A 20,661-nucleotide genomic window follows, 5' to 3' on the forward strand; every position below is an offset into this window, starting at 1 on the left:
TGAGAACGGATATGCTGTTCAGGAGCTTGTTTTGCTATATTTAAGACTAAAATCTTTATGCATATTTTAAGGGCAAATTTTTATGTTTACAACTTTGCTTATTCATGTTTCTTTATATTGTCTTTTATGGATTGCTGACAAACAAAAATCAGGAACATATTAACTTTTAAAGCAGTGTACAAGGAATGCTAGTTCTTTTTGAAAAGTATATGCTCTTCCAATCTGTAAGGAAGAGGAAATCTGTAAGAAAAATGCTGAGGCTTAATCTGTCAGAGTGCTGTGTACTGAATGGACTCTAACACCTTTTGTCAAAGCTTTGGTTAAATATGATTATTTTAGAAAAAATATTTATAATACATAATAAACTTTGGCAAGCAATGTAGAAGCAAGGATCACTGGGTTTATGGGGCATGTTGGAGAGCATGGTGACATTCCTGCCTGTTCCAGGCCAGGCCCAGCACAGACAAGGCACTGGGTGTTGGTCAGCCTTCTGCTTCACTTGGCTTTGGGTGAGTCAGTGTTTCTTTCTGTTGCACCTTCGGAGCTTGTGAATGCAAGTGCTGAAGTTGGTGCATTCCTGCAGTGCTGTGTTCAGCCATCCCTGGTGCAGTGCGGCTGCTGGGAGTCTACAGGCATGTCAGGAGTTACTGCTTGGGAAGTCGTGGGTGGAAGAGAACACAGACGGACATTACAAATAGCTATCCCTGCTACAGGAACATTGCATTTTGTGTTACTGTTACTTTAGAATTGATCTAAACAACTAAAATCATCTTCATGTAACAAGCCAGCTACACTGAAGATATCTGAAGTATTTTTGTAGGTCACATATCCATAGAAAGCACTGGGCTTGCATTTTCTGAGAGAGGGTCAGATACATGCACATTGTCTCAACCAAGCTCTTCTACTGAGGAGTGCTGATACCTTCTTTTGTGGAAAAACCTGCTTCCCATGAATGCCACCCAGAGCCATGAGGAAACATAGGAGCACAGAGAAGGGAAGGAAACGTGTAGCTTATAAACAGATTTGAGTTAAACCTTAAAGCAACTTAAAAATGCCCTCATTTGTTTTCACTGGTGTAAAAGCATCAAGAAATATGTATCATAAGCAGCGTGCAGAAATTAGGACAGCATAATTCATACAGCAATACCATACAATGTTTCTATTGGTAAACCACTGGTCCATCCACTTGTACTAAAATCTTTTCTTATCATTTTTGTTGGTAGTAAATGCACAGCTTTTCACAATCAAGGATGCTCAGTGGAACTGTTTTAACATTTCACTTTTAGGAAAAAATTACTAATTTCATGTACTCTGCCCTGCGGGTTGAAAGGAAGCACTGTCAGCACAGCACATTCTTAAAGAGCTGTAAGATTTTGCAGCTAAAACCTGAGATTTAACATTTCCCCACAGCACAGAACCTGATATTTCCTATAACCAACACATTCTGTCTCAGGAAGCTTGCATGTGTGTTCACGTAGTCTAAATTTAAAGTTCAGCTTGATCACAACTTGAAAGGAACTTTTATTTGATCTATCACACAGGCACTATTTTTGAAAGGCAAACAACTCCAAAACTTTCACAAGGTAGTCAGAGATGTATTTTTCATCAGTTTAAAATGTGGTTTTGAGATTGCTGCAGTAAAGGCAATAAAATAAGCAGTAAAAGGAGAAGGTACAGAAACAGTCTTGATCACTTCCAAACTAACTTTTATGCCTTATATAAATATTAAATAATACACTATTAAAATTTTGAAAGGTTTTTACAGTCGTCCCTAAAGTTGTCAGTAAAGGACTCTGTATCTTCTACCTTTATTTAGGAAGAAGTGTTTAGTAAGTGCTGCTGCATTTCCTAACTTATTGTGGTGCTTGCTCTGTGGTTTGCATCACCTTGCTTCACTTCTTTAATGAGTTCAACCATTGTACTCCTTATCTAAGTGAAGGACAAAAAGAGATCAGCCAAATATCAGCTGTATAGCCTTCAGGAGTAGATTTGAACACTGACTTCAGTCTTGCACAGGAAGAGTCTGTCAAAGCAGGAAGTCTGTGTCCTGAGACAGTCCAAGTTATAGGAAAAAGCTGATCTTTGGCCTTGTTGAGAGTTCAGGCTTATCACACCAGACAACTGTGGCTTTGTATATCACAGCTGTTTAAAAGGGAGGATGGGTGTGGAGAAAAGCCCTTTGCAGTGTTGATCTGGTACTGGCATCCTAACTGCTAGAAAAAAAGAATGGAGCTGACAGTTTTCTGGCAGTTGGGGATGGCTAACCCCCAGTTATCTTACGATTTTTCAGGCCTTTCTCTAGAGCAACAGCCACAGTATTAATTGCTAGCATTTAAAATGAAAGGAATAATTTCTGCTGAGTTGAGTTTTTTCCCTGATAAACACTTTCCTTATACTTCCCCTCAAAAATACAGGCATAATTAATTAAAAGATGAGGAAAAGCCAGATGACAGTAGACCTACATTAATGAATCTTGGCTTAAGTTGTGTTTTCTTTTGTCTTTATAAAAATATCTTCCAGCACCCTTAACTACATGATGAAAAGGAGGAAGGAAAGCATTCAAATACTGCTGAACAGAGTTGATGAGGCACATGGGACTGTGTATGAGTCTGGGGCCAGCAGCAGCCAGCTGTAATGTGTGGCTTCACAGTTTTTTCTGCTTCCATGCTGCTGAGGCCAGACGCCTGGATATCACAGTGCCACAGCAATGGTAGAAAGACATTCCCAGATGTGTGTGCTGGTTAGAGGTCTGTTTCAAGGCACAGAATGGGTGTTCTAGCTCTATTCACTTATTCCTCTGTGCATGGATCTTGAATTTAGATGTGAAGGAACACCTTTAAAGACCAGAGCAGCAATTTCTAAAGCAGCCTAAACATCTAGTGGGTAAGGTACTTTTGAAGTGGCACGTGCTTCCACATGTATGCTGCCAGGTGTTGTGGAATCTGTTCTCTCAGTGATGGTGGGATCTGCATGAGGAAGTCCTGAATTAGAGTATGAGTAATGCCATGTAACATCGAAGTCTGCACATGCTTCACAGCATCACCTCTCAAGGTGCTTTTATATGTTCTGAAAGCAAAAACTGCATCTCTGGCAAATTCAAGGCCATTAATTAGCTTTAAACAAGTTCCCGAGGAGGGAAGTTCAAGAAAGGGCTGCTTCAGGATGCTGAGTAGGTTGCTGCAAGAATTTACTCAAGGCAATTAGTTTTAATTCCCATTTTGTATGGTAGAAGTAAATATTAATGTTTACAGCTTGTAACTAAATTACTTCATGTACTTCTAGAAGGCTCTCAAGTGATCAGCAGATGACGGCCTGTCTGTTAGGGCAGGCTGAGTGTGTGGGTACTTGCCATCCTCAACCCTTGCCCTACTGTCACCTGGTATGTCACTTGATGGGGAGCAGCTCTGCCCTCAGACAGCTCTCAGTTGTGCTGTGGCTGCATCCAAGCCCCGGTGGAGCACACACTTTCTACCTAACATGCTTGCTGGTCTCCAAAATACTTGTCCTTACAACTATGAAGGAGGCTGAAAATGGGTAAAGCACTGAATTGCCGTGTATGCCATGTTGTCTGTGTGTGCCAGTCTTAGAAGTCCATTTTCAAAGTTTCTGGAGGCTAGAGTCATGGGCATATAGAGTACAAGACTTACATTTTCTATGTTATTATTTGACCCTAGTGGCTGTTGGAATATCAATGATTAACAAGAGCTTGGAGAAAGGTGATTCACAGCCAATCCTGATGATACTACAGTCAAGGTTTGGATTACGAGTCATTGCTGAATGTGCTGAAGCTTACTTCAGGAACCTCTCTGAAGCCAAGAACATAAAAACTATGGAAGGTAAAAAACTTCTGAAACAGGACAGTTCCACATGTCCATATCACTGAGGCAACCAGACAGCTAGAACAGGAAGTATCTGTAAATTGAGGGAGACAGTTGCTGCTTTAAAATCTTTTGACAAATGTTACACTTTTCCAAGTGCATTTTATGTGACATTGTACTGTTGCGCACATAATGCAGACCACAGTACATGCTGAGAAGTAAGTCTAGTGATTTCCAGAGTCTAGCTGAGATTTTCTAGAATCTCAGACCTGCCGCTGAGTGAATTTAGGGCAGTTCTCTGTGACTGTCAATAGATGAGTTTTCTGAAAGAATGAACTATATTACTTGCTGACAAATTTTTTCATATTAGCAGATGCAGAGATGCACACATCAGTCTTACAGATTGCTGTCAAAGATCAAGCCAGTATCTGACAGTGTTCACAGCCCAGTTATGGTCCCTGTGCATTGCCAGAGCAGCAGTTACCAGCAAAAGCTGGGGCTAGAATCTATTCTTAGCAGATGGCGGGATGTTGTCATGTTAGAGCTGCAAAAGCTGGTCATAACTAACAGCAGCCAAGGTTAGCTAATGGTTGCAAAAAAGTTACTGTCAGTGTAGTACCTGTTCTTACAGTAGATGGGTATGCTTCACCTTGCAACACGAGTATTTTGAAGGCCTTACTAGTTTTATCTTGGGGCCTTTTGTCCATGAGGAAATGAGTTTTCTCCTGCCTGTCAGAATGCAGACTGATTTACCAAAGCAAAAAGCAAGAAAATGATGTGGATATAGGAAATATCATGTGTGAGGTAAGAGTCAGTAAGTCCAGAATTTGGACAGAAGACAAGAAAAATATTTTTTATAAACGCAGTCTTATGAGTGATGATGTAAGATGGAGGACACACTGTTTCAGGAGCACTAACTTGACAAATGAGGGTTTGGAGAAGCTGGCAGTGGATCTGTACCAACCTTGTAGTTTTTCACTTAGCCTTATCACCATTTTGTTCTTAGAGGAATGACCCTCATCCACCTAGCAGGTATTCTGAAAATCCTTACCACAAAAAGGCCCAAGATATATAGAGATTCTGTGTGTCAAAGGGCTTCACAGCAAGTACAGGGAGGGGAAATGAGTAGGGAGAGCTGTAATTTACCAGTGAAACAGGACACAAATGTGTACTAATGGTATGAACTGCTTTTAGGTTCTAGTGAAAGTCCATGGATTAAACTTGTAATGAAAGCCATGTATGATTACTATTACAATGTGGAAACTGAGGAAGGTACCTGTGTTGCCCCCAAAGGATTTGTACCAAAAGCTTCATGGTTAACTGGTGAAGAAATCCAGGTAGGTGGCTAAAACTTTGGTTTTTATTGCAAAAGCAACATAAACATTTGAGAGAGTGTGAGACATGAAATTATCAAGAGGTTGTCTTTTTGTCAGTATTTGCTTCTGACAAGAGCAGCAACTTAAGTCTAAGCTGACAGTGATAGGCAACACAGTCTCCTGTCTAGTGTCAGGTAATGATTTAGGGATTTCCTTACTGGAAGTTACAGCATTTCTTTTAATGACCATCAGCAGACACCAATGGAGTAAAGACTGAATGCTTCCATATCTTTTTATACGACTTTGCATTGGCCTATAACAAATAATTTTATGATGTATTTGTGAGCAGGTGGAACCACCATTTTCTGTTTAAATCTAATCCTCTGACAGTATCCTTGTATCTCCAGATTCAAGAGCATAAGGGTGCTATTTTTAGCTCCCTTACTGTAGAGGTTTGGCACTAGTGTGAAATAGAACAAAGCAGATCACACAAGCCTCTGAATAATTTGTTCTTCTATATTCTGATGCAGTTAACCTAAGTTACACGCTTACTCCTCTACACAAAGAACTCGAGTCAGCGTGAGTCCTTCTGAAATTCTAAATGTACCAGTACTTGAGTGTCCTCAACAGAGAACTTGCTGCTTCAGTTAGTATTTCTAAATGTCTGAGTTGTACAAGACACTTGTGTTAGGAAGGCATAACCCTGCTAATGTACGAAAGAATACTATACCCACTTGAATAACCGAAGCTTGAAGGCAGTTCGGCTACCCCTCATTTAGGGTTTAGCAGTAACAACATAGCTCTAACTTCTTCCTGATTAAAATGTAGGGGTAAATCAGAGGGACTTGGATAGGGTGAACATAAACTGCAGAGATGGAGAGAACGTAGTACAAATCCCAGGATGGTTTTGTCTTTTAAATGACCTTTTCCCATCATTTCTTAACAGAATATTGCCGGGCAAGTTACAGCAGATTACAATCGAGAGCAGCTGTGGCTTGCTAATGAAAATCTGATTGTTGGGCTGCAAGCCCGAGCAAGGGGATTCTTAGTCAGAAAAAACTATCAGGAGAGAAAAGCCTATCTTCAAAACCAGGAACCGTCTGCCATCAAAATACAGGTACTGTTCTAGAACAAGAAGGTAATGTGGCTTGGGCTGCTTTTTGCATGTAACAGGTGATGTAACTGATTACTACCCTGATAAAATTCTCAAACAGATCTGTCTCCCTGTTTTCAGCAGCAGAAGTTTAAAATTCTACATCTGCAAATATATGTGCTTTCACATAACAATTATCCAATTTTAAAAGAATCAATCGCATCCACCTCCGTTCACCAAGTGAAAGCTACTTGGGAAAAGCTCATTAATGCACAGCCCTGGCTTTGTTCTGACATGCTCAGATTTTTTTGTGGTGTGCCTAACTGCAAGACCAGAAGGTATTTGTTAAGTATCGAAGCAAAAATTCATTGGCAAAGCATGACTTAAGCAATGCATTCCTTACTAGACTATTCCTAGTTGGAAGTGGTTTGTTTCTGCTCCATGAAGTCATAGCTGGACAGGGTGTGGCAGCTGCCCTGGTGTTTTTAGGCAGTATTTCTTGGATGTTTCCAGTTTGCTGAACTCCAAAAGGAAACGTTCTGCTGAGGGTGCAAACACTGACAGAGGCATGCGCACTGGTTTTAAATGGTGAAATATCCAGCTCCTATTAGGAGCAATTCATTCCACCACCCACTCACAAAAGAAAAAAAAAAAAAAGGAAAAATACACAAGAGAATTTTTCTAATCTACAGTAACTATGTTTAACACTTCATTATGACAAATATTTTTACCACTGGTAGTTGTTACTGGGATTGACTTTTCATTTTCCAGCATGGTGTCTGAGCCCAGTAAAGAATTATACTTTGAGAAATTCAAAGTCTGTGTGAATAGGTTCAAAATGTAGGTAAATAAAGTTCTCTGTTTTCTTTCTATTGTCATTAAAGTAGAAATGACTTGTGGAAAGACAACAAATAGAGGACAAAGCTAGTATCACTGGCTGATAGAGATGATGGGCAAAAGCAGCAGTAAAAGTATCTGTTATCCCTTTCACTGGGTTCCTTGACAAGTGTCTGTTTCTGAGCTAGCAAACACAGTCAACTGAAGGAATTAACTTGGAAAAGAGGCAAGGGCATGAACAATGGGGGCCCAGATATGTAAGGGACAATTTCTGGAGGCAACAGAGTGACAGAATGGGTAGGGCTGGTAGAGACCACAGCAGGTCATCTGGTCCAAACTCACCAGTTTGAAGCCAGTGACTGGGATGCTAAGGATGTGAGTGTACTGGTGATAAGAGTAAGGATGAATTCAGGAGGGTGAAGGATATAGCACTGGACAATAACGTGTGCTGAGATTGGTCAAAATTAACATGATGTGTATGAGTGCACCGTGAAAAATTGAGGCAAGCTTACTTATACCTTAGTTATCTCTTTATCACAATGGCACATTTTCCTAAAAGATAAACACTGTTAATGATTTTAGTGTGTTACATAGATTTAATAAATATTAGTTTCTTACTAGGGATAATGGTCTCCTGCCTTCTCTAAAATAGGCTTTCTGGAAAGGATTCAAACAAAGGAAAAGCTATGTTGACAGATTAAAGGTGCTTCAAGGCAATGTTGCTGCTATTGTTAAGGTAAGAACACCCAACGTGTTTTTGGGCCAAGTATGTTTTTACTCTTGACATAGTCCATCACCACCTGGGAATCAGAGACTAGAAGCACAGGCTGGAGGTTTTCCAGAAATATGCGTAGCATTCAAAGTTGTTTAACTGATAGGTTAAGCAAATTGCTTCTTGAAAGCTCTGTGTTTGATTTCCAACAGGCTTTGCAGAACTTGAGGGGGCTCTTGAAAGAGATTTCCTTACATGTCTCTTTCCAACACTAAACTAGAAAACATTTGGGATGACAGTGTATTATTTTCTTAAAAGCTGTCAAATCTCTCTCTCTGAAAAGCGCTCACTTTTCTGAGATGCTAATGGGACCATGATGTGACAACTGGATTGTAGATCACAGATGGAATATTGTGACAGGATCTCCTGTTTTTGAGGGAGATTGGTTTAGAATTTAGACCTGAAACCTGAAGGTATAAATTATTTCCAAAGATAATGTTACACACAGGTGGTAGAAACTTGAACTCAGCTTGATTAAGTGGCTTAGTGGGAACACCTTTATCTGGTCACTGGCCAGAAGGAGCCTGGTGGTACAGTCATCTATGGCCCTGAGCACACGAGAACAGCATGTCTGCAGAAGCAGACATTCAAAAGTAAATATAAACACACACACACAAAAGTTTGTGCAGTGTCCCTTAACTTTTTTTAAAAATTTATTTAATTTTCAGATTCAGTCATGGGTCAAAATGTGGCTAGCAAGGAGAGCTTACAGGAACCGCTTACAATACTTCAAGGATCATGTAAGTAATTTTTCTCCATTTTGAACATGAAGCATTGAAGCAAGATTATATGACTGCAGGAGCAATTTTGGGAAACGGGAAAGAGGGTGCAAGTTTTGCAGTATGTTTCTGAGCAGAAGTGTGTCACAACTAATTATTTTGCCTAATCTTGATTCCTTTCAGAATGACCAAATTGTGAAGATACAAGCATTTCTTAGAGCAAACAAGGCCAGGGAGGACTACAGAACACTAAGTAAGTAGTGACATTTGGATGTTGTATGTTTGGGGACAAGTATGTTACTGTGCTCAGTCAGGTTTTTTTAGAAGTTTCACATGAGATTTCTCAGTCTCTTATTTAACTTCAAAAGTGGGTGCAAGCGTTTGTAACACAATTGCTCTACAGCTGAAACTATTTTGCATAGCTGTACTTTTAAAGTGTGACAAAAATATTGCTAACTGGCATAAACTTCAAATTTTCTGCATAGTGATGAGTTTCCTGAGGGCTTTAGGGATGTTCAATATTATATCAACTAACAAGCTTATTTTCTTAACTGTAGTTGGTGCTGAAAATCCACCCTTGACTGTTCTGCGCAAATTTGCCTACCTCTTGGACCAAAGTGACTTAGACTTTCAAGAAGAACTGGAAGTAACAAGGTTAAGGGAAGAAGTGGTTACAAAAATTCGATCCAATCAACAGCTGGAGAAGGATTTGAACTTAATGGATATAAAGATTGGACTGCTGGTGAAAAACAGAATCACTCTTCAGGTCAGTGCGGTCTGTTCAGGCTCCCTTGGTAGCCCCATGTTGAAGCACATCCCCATGTTGAAGGAATTCAGGGTTACACAATCATAGCTGAGGCTGGAAGGGATCTCTGGAGGTCATCTGGTCCAAACCCACTACACAAGCAGGGACATCCAGAGCAGGTTGTCCCAGGACCATGTCCAGATGGCTGATTATCTCCAACAATCTGAGCAACCTGTACTAGTTCTCAGTCACCCTCAATTAGACAAAACACTCCTAGTAAATTAAGCACTATCTTTGCATGTTTCTGCCTTGTGCTAGATGTTGTTCTGTTGTCCTGCATTGAATGTCACTGTGTTATACCAGTTGTGGACAATAGTAATTACTTGGCAGATTTAAAATCTTTTACATCTTTTCTGTGTTAGAATAGAGTAGACTTCTGATTATATTGAACAGCTTGTTCAATGCTAATTGAATCATATTGATTATCTTCAATATTGAATCATATTGAACAGCTTGTTCAATTCTAATTAATCATGAATTACAGGATCTCCTGTATAGGAGATCAGACCTCATACAATCATTGTTAGTAAGCCATATGGGTGAAAGATAAAGATGTTAAAAAACTGGGTAGTGAATAGCGCAGCAAAATTTACAAAGTTGCTAATTAAGGCATTTGGAGTAATACTGCATTTAACATAGTTGGGAAAATGTTCATTTTTGCAATCTGCCTGTTTTGTGAATATATATTCCTGAGTTTTGATCATCTTTCTGCAGGATGTGGTACTGCACAGTAAGAAACTTAACAAAAAGAGCAAAAGTCAACTAGAAGAGATGGTTACGGTTGACAAACAGGGCATCAAAGGTTTGAGTAAGGAGAGAAGAAAAAAATTGGAGGCATATCAACACTTATTCTACCTTCTACAGGTAAAATTTTAATGCAAAAATTAACATGGCAGCAATTTTTTGCAGAAAAACTAGAAATATATTGTACTACTATTTTTTAAATGATTGTAGTAGTGATTATGAAAATATTTCCAAATAACATGCAGACTGCAGCAGACACTATGACCAATTTCTAATACTTCCTATAACTGAGAAGATCTTTGTTGTTTTTAAAATGTGCAGCAAATATGGCTGGTTTTCGCTTAAGCATACTTCAGTCTGTACAGAACATTGTCTGAAGACAAATGTTTACCTCCATGTAGTCCCCGTAAATTATTGTCACTAGTGGTGTACATTGTACAGGGTGGAAGGGAAGTGGTCTGCAATGCAGTTGACAGAATACGATGTATCCGTTCTTGTACTTTTTTTTATCTGACCTCACTGACATTTTTTTAGAAAATTCTATATCCTCCCAGGGCAGATGCCCTCCAAAGTAGACATGTATTATGCAAAGTTTTCTTGGTAGATAGCTATTGTCATATGGTAAATTCTAGTTGTCATCAAATACATAGACTAGATGCAGAAAGGTACTATGCAGAAGCTGCAAATAAAATCCTTAATGGAGCTTTTCACAGATTGTGGGGTATTTGGGGTTTCTTACATACTAGGATTTGCAGAAAAGTAAAACATATAAGGAAAAGTGACATGTATTTGAGTCAACATAAGTGCTGTAGGCGTGAACAAATGTAGAGAGCTGCCCTCCCGTTGGGGGGAGTTTGTCCTGGACAGCCATATGCAAGTCTTTTTTTTTTGCTTTGTAGACTAATCCCACATATCTGGCAAAGCTGATTTTCCAGATGCCACAAAACAAATCAACAAAGTTTATGGATACAGTCATCTTCACTCTATACAACTATGCCTCCAATCAACGGGAAGAATACCTGCTTCTCAAACTCTTCAAAACTGCTCTAAAAGAGGAGATAACGTATGTGCAATCACAGAAAGTATTCAGCTAGTTTGTGTTTTAGACAGTTCAATGAATGCTTCATGCTTAAAGGAAATTGGTGGTTAATCTTTAAACTACCATAAAATTACATATATAATTTTATTATAAGAGAACTTCGTTCTCTGGGTGTTACTCTTAAAACTCAAGTGATTGCTGATTCAAGGAAAAAAAACCTTCCTATGGCAGATCGTATACTGGCTGAACAGGTATTTGGGTCTGAATCAGGCATAAATTAGCTGCCATGGACTATGCTATGTTCCGGGACATTACTATAACACATGTAGAATTCAGATGGCAGTCTCTATATACCACCTTATTTTATAAAAATGCCTTAAGAAAGAGTTTTCAACATAGAAATAGAGTAGTTTTTAAAGTGTGGGATTTGAAAATATGGATAACTGCACATATAAGTCAGAACTCTTCTGTTTCTGATACAGTTCTAAGGTAGACCAGATCCAGGATATCGTTACTGGAAACCCCACTGTCATTAAGATGGTTGTCAGCTTCAATCGAGGCGCTCGTGGACAGAATACTCTGCGCCAGCTCCTGGCCCCGGTGGTGAAAGAAATCATGGAGGACAAATCTCTCATAATCAACACTAGTCCTGTGGATGTCTACAAGGCATGGGTAAACCAGCTAGAAATGCAGACTGGTGAGGCCAGGTGAGTTAGGAAGCTGGACATATTGTAACATACACATGAGGAATCCCTCAGGTCTGCTTTCCTATTCTTTCTCTGACAAATTGTCCTGTACTTGTGCCCATGCACTCCTTCTCAATCTTCCTCCAGCAGAGAGATTTTGGGGAGAGATGCTTGACAAACAGGTGCTTTAACTTGTTCTGAAAAATGAAAGGATCACTTTCATTGTCATGACCTTCCAAAGTAAATTACTTAATCTTTGTAAATGTAATAGATTATGCCGTGGAACAACTTAAGTGTTTTTTTACTAACAGCATATTAGTAGTATCCCAGGCTTTTGATGAGCTATGCTGGGATAGGGATGTGGAGATGCATGCTTTATATTTGTATTCTACTTTTGATATTAAGGGAAGGTACATGATAACATGTGCACCCCCAACTAAGCAAATTACTTACTTTCAAAAAAAGGAAGCCAAAGCATGTAAGACTTTTAGTAACAAAATCCAGCTTCAGTTGTATTTGTCAGATTTTTGTTCTTTGATGGCCCTTATGGAAATAAAAAAGTATTTTATTCTCAAATGTATTTAACCTGGTTTCATGTTTATTTTTTTGCTTTGCAGCAAATTGCCATACGATGTGACCACAGAACAAGCGCTGGCACATGCAGAAGTGGTCAATAAACTGGAATCATCTATTCAGAGTTTGCGAGCAGTAACTGACAAAGTTCTCACATCCATATTCTCTTCTCTCAGTATGATGCCGTAAGTGCTGTGTTAGGACTCTCCAAGCGGCAGTTCACATGCAGTTCACTTGAACCTCTGTGATGGAGATCCTTTCAAATCCTTTCCATGCTTTCAAAGGCTTGTGATACTTCCTCTCGGATGAGATGCCCAGTAGAGGGAGTGGTTTCTCTGCCTGCTTTAGCAGCCTGGCAAATCTCTCCCTGTACTTGAAACGTTTTGTGTTTTCCATTATCAACTCATTCCTGTGTGTCAAGGGAGTGGGCAAAAAGCCACTCTTAACTTAAGCTGACTAGAATGATTGCTTTCTGTTTCATCTAAGTATTTTCCAATATTTTGCCTTTTCATCTGTTCTATCTGTAGTTATGGAATGAGATACATAGCCAAAGTTCTGAAGAGCTCACTCCATGAGAAATTCCCGGATGCAACTGAAGATGAACTATTAAAGGTAAACTTCCTAGGGCACACTACCAGCAGCTTGTTGTTTTAATGGCAAAGTGGATTTTTATTAACACTAAATATTCTGAGAAACTGGGAAAGCAGCATTTCTTGAAGGAATTTTGCGCTTCTTATTGAGTTGCAAAGGGGTTGAGGAAGTGGAGAAGGGAATTCTGTTGCCACAATTGTAGGTATGTTAATCTGGGTGCTCAGCAATTCTTATGGAAGAGGGTGCTCAACCTGTTTTGGATAGTAACTGTACTGACAAGACTGGAGTTTATCTGAATCATACTGGGGCTTGGATTGGTAGTGAGTTCCTTGTCATCACCAGCCCTTTCATTGGAGAGCACTGTAGTCCATTTCTTCTCCCCTATCTAAAGTTGTTAACATGTTAAGAAATTGTAATTTAAATCCAATGAGGAAGGTTTCTAAAAGAAAAGTTTGAGTAGATTATACTACACTTGGATTACATTGCACTTAAGATACTTGTAAAAGTTGTAGAAATGGCATTTGTACAGACTGAAAAATGAGGTGTGAGTGATAAGTATGGTACTGGCACAATGGCTATGGTTACCCTACCACAGCCATAGAGGCTCTTCAGAGGACTTAGGGGAATTGCTCCATAAGCCTTCCAAACAGCTGAGAGACTGACAACCCTGTCAAATTAGGACTATTTTGCACTTCAATAAAGACCCTTTTATTGGTTTAATTACATGGTTCTAAAAGTAAAAGGTTTTCATTTTAGCAGAACTTCACTGTCCATCACTCCAGCAATACAGATTTAAAAGACTGCTCAGCACATTAAAAAACTTAGATAGTAAATGGAATACCCAGTTGAAAGCCTTTAAATGTGTAAGCTGGAAGTTCTGCAGGTGCATACATATAAGCAAAAACAAATTGCAGAAAACAAAGTCCTGTCTGTTTCTGAGACCAGGAATTCTTTGAATTGCCATCTTCAGAAGATGCTGTAGCATTGTTACAGAAACTGCAGTTTGGGAAATCTGTTCTCTAGAGTTCTAGAGCTGCATTGCAGTCCAGTCCCTTTGATAAGGGTCCCCTTATCAACAAGTGCGTTAAATGCTGCCAGTATCTGCAGGACTTCAGAGAATGAGCCTTGGGAGTGGAATCTTGCAAAATTTAGAAGAGCTGTGTTTGTGTGCAACTCCATGTCTTGCATTAGCTGAACTAAAGCCAGTATCTAATTGAAATGTGGTGGTAGAAGTCCATAACTGCTGTTCACAGAGGTGTGTTGTAGGAGGAGTATCATATAAGAGGTCCTTCCAGTTAGCCCCATAGGTAATGTGTGTCTTAAGGATTCTTCTAGCACCAGTCTCTATGGTCTAATTTAGAAGTAGAAATGATTGGTCATGTTTTGTAAGGGAAGTATGTATGCAAAGGGAAGTTCTCTTAACTTTTTTCTCTGTTTCTTTAGATTGTTGGCAACCTTCTGTACTATCGCTTCATGAACCCTGCCATAGTTGCTCCTGATGGCTTTGATATAATTGATATAACAGCTGGGGGCCAGATACACCCTGACCAGAGAAGGAACCTAGGCTGTGTGGCAAAAGTCCTCCAGCACGCTGCTTCTAACAAACTCTTTGAAGGAGAAAGTGAACATCTGTCTTCTATGAACACTTACCTCTCACAGACGTACCAGAAGTTCAGGTATGCACAGCCCTCACAAATACCTACAGAGTAAGAGCTTTCCTCTAGGATGTGTAAAGGAGGTGGACCCCTTGTTGATAGGAATTTCCTGTTCAAAATATTAAAAATGTTGAGTGGTATGGCAAAGAGAAATGCTCACTGACAAGGAAACTGGAGCAGGAGTAACAGTTTGTATTTCATCTTGTGCATTAATTTGAGATCATCTCTGCTCTCTTGCTTGCAGTTCCTTACTGAAAGTAGAGACTGAGAACAGATTGAGGTAACTCATCCAGAAGAGTCAATGTCTGCTTTGATTTGGGAGGACATCTGAACATTTGTCTGAGGAAGAAAAAAAATATTTGTCAGGGAAAAGTTGTAGGGTTTGTTTTTATTCTCTCATCTTTGCTGACAGATTCTATACTTTTATCTTGCAGTCATAGGAAACTGCATGTTTTCCTACATTCTGGGACACAAGTTCTTTGGGGTTATTGCGCATTCATTGCTATTACGTCGTGTTGTTGGGTTTTGCAATAAACTTGCACTCAGAATTTCTGTTTTTAGTGTCTGCCCTTTGTGAAAGCAAATGCACTGTTCATATAATGGGTTTCCTTGAGAGATGTCAACCATGGACACAGAGACAATTCAACTTAGTAATTTTAATGAAGTGTTTAAGGGTATTTCATAAACATAAAGAAGCTATAAGGTAGAAAGTGTTACAGCTAGAATAACAAAAGCTAACAAAAGAGCCCTGCTCTAGTCAGCCCTTGACTGCTACAAAAGGAAGAATCAGTCTCCTAATTAAGCTAACTTAAATATCTGTATGCCTGTGCTCTGTACTTTAACTAAGCCCTTCTTAGACAGCAACAGTGTCTGCTCTTAGCTACCTGTTCCCCTTTAGATCAATATTAGCAATGTTAGCTATGCTCAAAGCCATTAAGCCTGCCTAGATCTTTTACTCTGCATTTATGAACTTGTGCAGGAATTTGTCCACACCCTTCCTAAGCCTTTGAGATCATCTGCCTTCACAATTCCTGTAGCAATATTTAGAAGTTTGCTACCTGTCAGTTAAAATTAAAATTGTCCTGCAGTTTCATTGCATACCCTATTGGCCATTATTTTTTGGACTGATTAATGAATTCTGCACACATCTCATGCAATACCACTGTCATTTTGTACAACTTGATGTGTAGTCCCCAGCTTTTCCTCTCCAAAATGAAGAATCTCAGCCCATTTTCTTTCTTCTTTTTTATTTTTAATTATTCTTTTCTAATACTTCAAAGGTGCTGTGAACCTGAAACATGTATCCTCTTCAACACCATAGGGCTAGCATAAAATGGCTCCTGGAGCAAACCCATAAGCATAATCTAAAACCCTGTTTTTCCCAGCTGCCCCATTTCAGGTCACTTCAGAAAGCAAAGTGGTTCTCTACAAGAGGACCCTGCTGGTACTTGGTTGTCTGTGCACATCCCTGAATAAGTCAGTAGCTTGGAGAAACACCAGTTGTCGTTTTGGGAAGCAAGTCTCAGTACTCCATGTGCATGCTAGTCACACTGAAGTAACACTTCAACCATACTGCATTTTTTCCTCTCAGGATTCTTATATTTATAAACAATACTACATTTTCTCTCATTTTGAACAGCTCCTTTTCTGCCTAACAGCAATGTAAACATTTGTCGCACAAATGGGAATTTTGTGCATCTATTTCAATCAATTCCTTCTCAGCACACCACATACTGCAAAGTGCCTTCATAAAATAAGAGAGAAATCCTTTTATAATTTCTAGGCCATTAATAGATATTTCTCTAAGTCCTTAAAATTTACATTGTTTAATAAGTAGGGGGAAAATCCAACTCCTTTGAAACATTCTTCCAGCAGCTACCCAGGAAAGAGAAGATTTTATCACTTGTATTGACGTGTTGTCTCCTTGAAACATTGAGGGTAGATTGCAGGTTATAAGAGAAACATAATGCATGCCAAAGACATGACTGTGACTTTTTTATACAGGCTAAATAAAGTGAATTTATAAGGGACAATTATTGAAGTCTTTATCATTTTCTCTTAGGAATTTTTTTCAAGCAGCATGTGATGTTCCTGAACCAGAGGAGAAATTCAATATTGATGAATACTCTGATATGGTGACCCTTAGCAAGCCTGTCATATATATCTCCATTGAAGAAATTATCAATACCCATTCAGTAAGTTAATCAAAACAGACTAGTCAATGGACTATAGCATACAGATTATCAAATATTTGCAGCTAACACTCTTGGGGCAAAGCTTAGTTTTCATTCTTATTTATGAAGTAATTTCTTCACTTCATCTCTGAGATGTTCTGAAGCTGAATATTAGATTTTTTCCCCCTAGGAAAACTGCAAATGCTGCTTTCATGCACAAGCATCGTCTTCAATAAAAATTAGTATGTAACACTTTCTGACGAGGGGAAAGAACAATTGTGTTCCAGTCTTATGTGCCTTTTCTAACTTTAAAACAATTGTCTGTCTTGGATAAGAAAGTGAAAGCAGTTTGAAGGAAAGCCTTTAGGAATAGAAATTGTATGTTGTGGCTCTGGCGTTCTGTCATGTGACTTGTTGGAAGCAGAAGAAAACATCTGATTTAGAAAAATTGACGCTGTGGTATCATTCCTGTTCTTACTGTGGATAAAGAGCAAAATAACTGCAGTCTACAGTATGACTTAATAGGGTATAAGTTAAATATTTACCACATGTTCCTACTAAAACTGGGATACTACCATCTGTTTCCTGGCTTGCAATATGTCCCCTGTGTGTCCCCCCACCCAAGTCAAAAAAAAAAACCACAACAATTCCCCCGTCAAAAAAAAAAAAAAGCCTACAAACAGCACAAAGGAATCTCTCTCAAATACTGCCAGATACACTATGGAAAAGGTAGAACACCCAACTCACAGTAGGCCACTCTATAAGTTAGTTTTATTCAAGTAATAACGAATCTGAAAATTAATAACTTCATCTGCTAAAAAATTTTCTGGTTTGTCTTTGTGCCTGTTCTTTTAATTTTTGACGCAACAGACCTATGCCTGCAGGTAATGACCAGAAGTTATATGTGAACATTAGTCCTTTTAGTGAACCTAGTGACTGGCATAACATGTCTATTAGGTGCAGTGGGTGCTGCAGAGCACCCTCACATAGAAAATACAGTCCTTTCTGAAAGGTATCACTGACACTGTTGTAAGCTACTGGAATGGATATATAGAAAATGGGTGTCCTTCTATGCGTCACCAGCACTGTCTTTGTTCCTTTGTGTGTTAAGGATGCAGCACCAAAATGCTCTGCTTGAGATTATCATCCTTTATTCTGTGATGATTAGGACTTCTTTTATCCTCACTGCAAATCTTCTGCTCAGCCATGATATTTAGCACTCCAGAGACAACAGCTGGAGGAAAAAGCAAGGGGATTGTTTTTACAGCAAGGGGATCTCTAAACTCTAGCCCAGAATCCAGGGTGCTTCCTGGCCTTGGGAAGGTCCTCCATAATCCTGATCATGACTGTGATCTGTGTCTGTGTTTTTCAACATTTAGTTTCCAGACTTAGTTTCAAGTATAAAGATACCAGGAAAGGTTTTGTGGATGATGATTTCACTTACATTTGTTTATAGCTGCTTTTGGAACACCAAGATGCCATTGCCACTGAGACTAATGACCTGCTGAATGAATTGCTGGAAGGTCTGGGACCTGTTCCTGATATAGAATCATTCCTTGGTATGTTATTTTTTGTCTTTATGGGTAACTTCATTTTAGGGACAGAATTAAACAGAGGCTTGACTTACTCTTGTGTCTCTCAGAGCAATAACTTCTGCTTCTCTGTGAAAATGAATTATTTTCCATACACTTACTGTAACATTGCACCTTATATTTGAACCTTTTTCTTCACTGCAGTTCTGACTCTAAAATTTAATCTATGATTCAAAATCCAAACATTACTAATATTTTGAATGATCCACTTGTGCAGATAGGAAACTAAGTGATTTTTTTTTTTTTAACAATCGGGTCTTAAGATCTGCTAGTGTTGGGTAGAAACTTAGAAAAAGTATATAGAGAATTTTAAAACTAGACATTTTTTCTTTTGATACTTAATTATCCAAATAAAAATTACTTTTTAAAAATTATACAAATTTCTTAGAAAATAATGCATTTGACTGATACTTAATTTGCATTTATTGTAGAAAAGTGTATAGAAAGTAGCTAGGAGTCATGGATAACATCAACATTCAAGTGAATAGCCTGTTAACATAGCTGATACTCTTCCATGTCTTCATTATCACTGCACGTTAGGATAAAGGATGTTACATTGTTTGTATTATTCTTTGAGAAGACAACATGAAAGTCTTTTGCACATCAGGAGCTGGAAAAGCAAGGATTGGTGTAATTTCCAAAATATTGTAACTGGGCTTATAAATAGCTAAGTTATTGTTTTGATTGTTCAATGTCCAAAAAAACACTGCTTCTAAGAGGATCGACATGGAGGCACTATATAATAAGCTTAATATTTCTGATGGTTTACAGTGATTCATCTAGGTACTTGTTTGCTTCATGTACTGAATCATGAGAAAATTTGAACACTTGGAGTAAAATATGTTTCCTTTCAGGGGAAGGAGCTGTTGATCCCAATGATCCCAACAGGGAAAGCACACTGAATCAACTTGCAAAAACAGAGATTTCACTGTCTCTAACAAGCAAATATGAATTGCGAGAAGGTGAAGATCAAGATCTCAAAAGTTTGATGATAAAGTACGTTTTGCTCAAACCTTTATATTCTGGCAATGCTTATTGTTTGTTTGTTTTTAAATATTGCTTTTTAAACATTTACCCTGCTTAAGTGCATTTCTGTGGGTGCTGAGTGCATTCAGTTGTCAAAAGCCAGTTTGTGTTCAGTGCTACTTAAACTTTTGGAAAAGTCAGAAGAACAGTCAGTTTTTCCAGAAAAAGAAAGATATTGCCATTTGTGTTTTGGAGCATGACTGCATCATTATCTAGGAAATGTTTTTTGTGAAGCTGTAAAAGCACTCTGCTTTAAAATGCCACAGCCTTGGGAAAAAGAGATGAAAAGCAGTCTACACTTATAAGGGTCAGACAGTATTCCCAGGTCTTTTCCTCTCCCTCAAAAATAAACACTTTTCTGATATACTGACATCAACCATATGAAAAGAATGTAACTGTTACTTCAGCAGGAATAAGGCATGCTGCATGCTTTTATCCAGGAAAGAAAATTATGTTTATTCTGTCTTGAGGACAAATTAAAAAATGGCTACAGGGATACTCTGGAATACTTTATAGTATAGACTACCTTATAGTGCAAATTAATTATATAACAGCACTTTGTTTCACATTATTGGCACCCATCTTTTGATGTTAGTTCAAGCTATCCTGAAAAGGGATTGGCCTACTTAAAATCCTAGTACAATCAGAGTAAGGAGGAGAACAGAATGTTCTATTACTGTGCTTATATGTACCTCACAGTTGTGAAGGCAAAAGTTCACTTTAAAAGGGAAAGACAGCACCAATAACTAGGAGGAGAGACATGGGCTGTAATTCAAATCTGATCTATTAAGATGTTTGGGTTTTCTTTAACCAGGAATAAGTATTCTGGATTTGTTCGATAGTGTGAAGTTTTACTTCTGAAGAAGCAACTGTACCTTTGTAGACTATCACTTTAAACTATTAGGTTATATCATCTAAATATTGTCAACATTTCTACATTTTCCTTGGAAACTTAAACTGCATCTTCAATTTTCTGTTAAGAATAATGAGCTATTTCAGTAATCCTGTCCTCTAAATTAATGGAATTCTGTATCAGGATGTTCTTGGAAGTATTATGAACGAATAGGCAGCAGGAATAAGATAAATTCTTACCAAGAAAAGAACTGGTTAACATATCAGGGTGTAGCAGCTTCCCTTTTTTAGCAAGGAAATGCTTCTTGTCTGTTGTCGCTAGAGAAATATATGTCCTTAAGTGGTTTGCGTAAATGCACTGCGTCAAGT

At 38.6% G+C, this 20,661-nt stretch overlaps 1 protein-coding gene across 4 annotated transcripts in view; it reads left to right on the forward strand.

Annotated features, from left to right (window-relative positions):
* IQGAP2 (IQ motif containing GTPase activating protein 2) overlaps positions 1-20,661 on the forward strand; it is a 123,091-nt gene that overhangs the window by 96,265 nt on the left and 6,165 nt on the right. For all 4 annotated transcript variants that reach the window (XM_054003012.1, XM_054003009.1, XM_054003010.1 and 1 more), the window contains 16 exons: positions 3,675-3,836; positions 5,013-5,155; positions 6,081-6,251; positions 7,717-7,800; positions 8,505-8,576; positions 8,739-8,808; positions 9,113-9,321; positions 10,075-10,224; positions 11,004-11,167; positions 11,626-11,850; positions 12,447-12,587; positions 12,930-13,014; positions 14,437-14,669; positions 16,711-16,843; positions 18,279-18,381; positions 19,269-19,410. In XM_054003012.1, the coding sequence (XP_053858987.1) occupies positions 3,675-3,836; positions 5,013-5,155; positions 6,081-6,251; positions 7,717-7,800; positions 8,505-8,576; positions 8,739-8,808; positions 9,113-9,321; positions 10,075-10,224; positions 11,004-11,167; positions 11,626-11,850; positions 12,447-12,587; positions 12,930-13,014; positions 14,437-14,669; positions 16,711-16,843; positions 18,279-18,381; positions 19,269-19,410 (2,287 nt within the window). The remainder of the gene's footprint in view (positions 1-3,674; positions 3,837-5,012; positions 5,156-6,080; positions 6,252-7,716; positions 7,801-8,504; positions 8,577-8,738; positions 8,809-9,112; positions 9,322-10,074; positions 10,225-11,003; positions 11,168-11,625; positions 11,851-12,446; positions 12,588-12,929; positions 13,015-14,436; positions 14,670-16,710; positions 16,844-18,278; positions 18,382-19,268; positions 19,411-20,661) is intronic.

This window comes from Vidua macroura, chromosome Z (genome assembly GCF_024509145.1).
Source record: "Vidua macroura isolate BioBank_ID:100142 chromosome Z, ASM2450914v1, whole genome shotgun sequence".
Taxonomy (NCBI): Eukaryota; Metazoa; Chordata; class Aves; order Passeriformes; family Viduidae; genus Vidua; species Vidua macroura.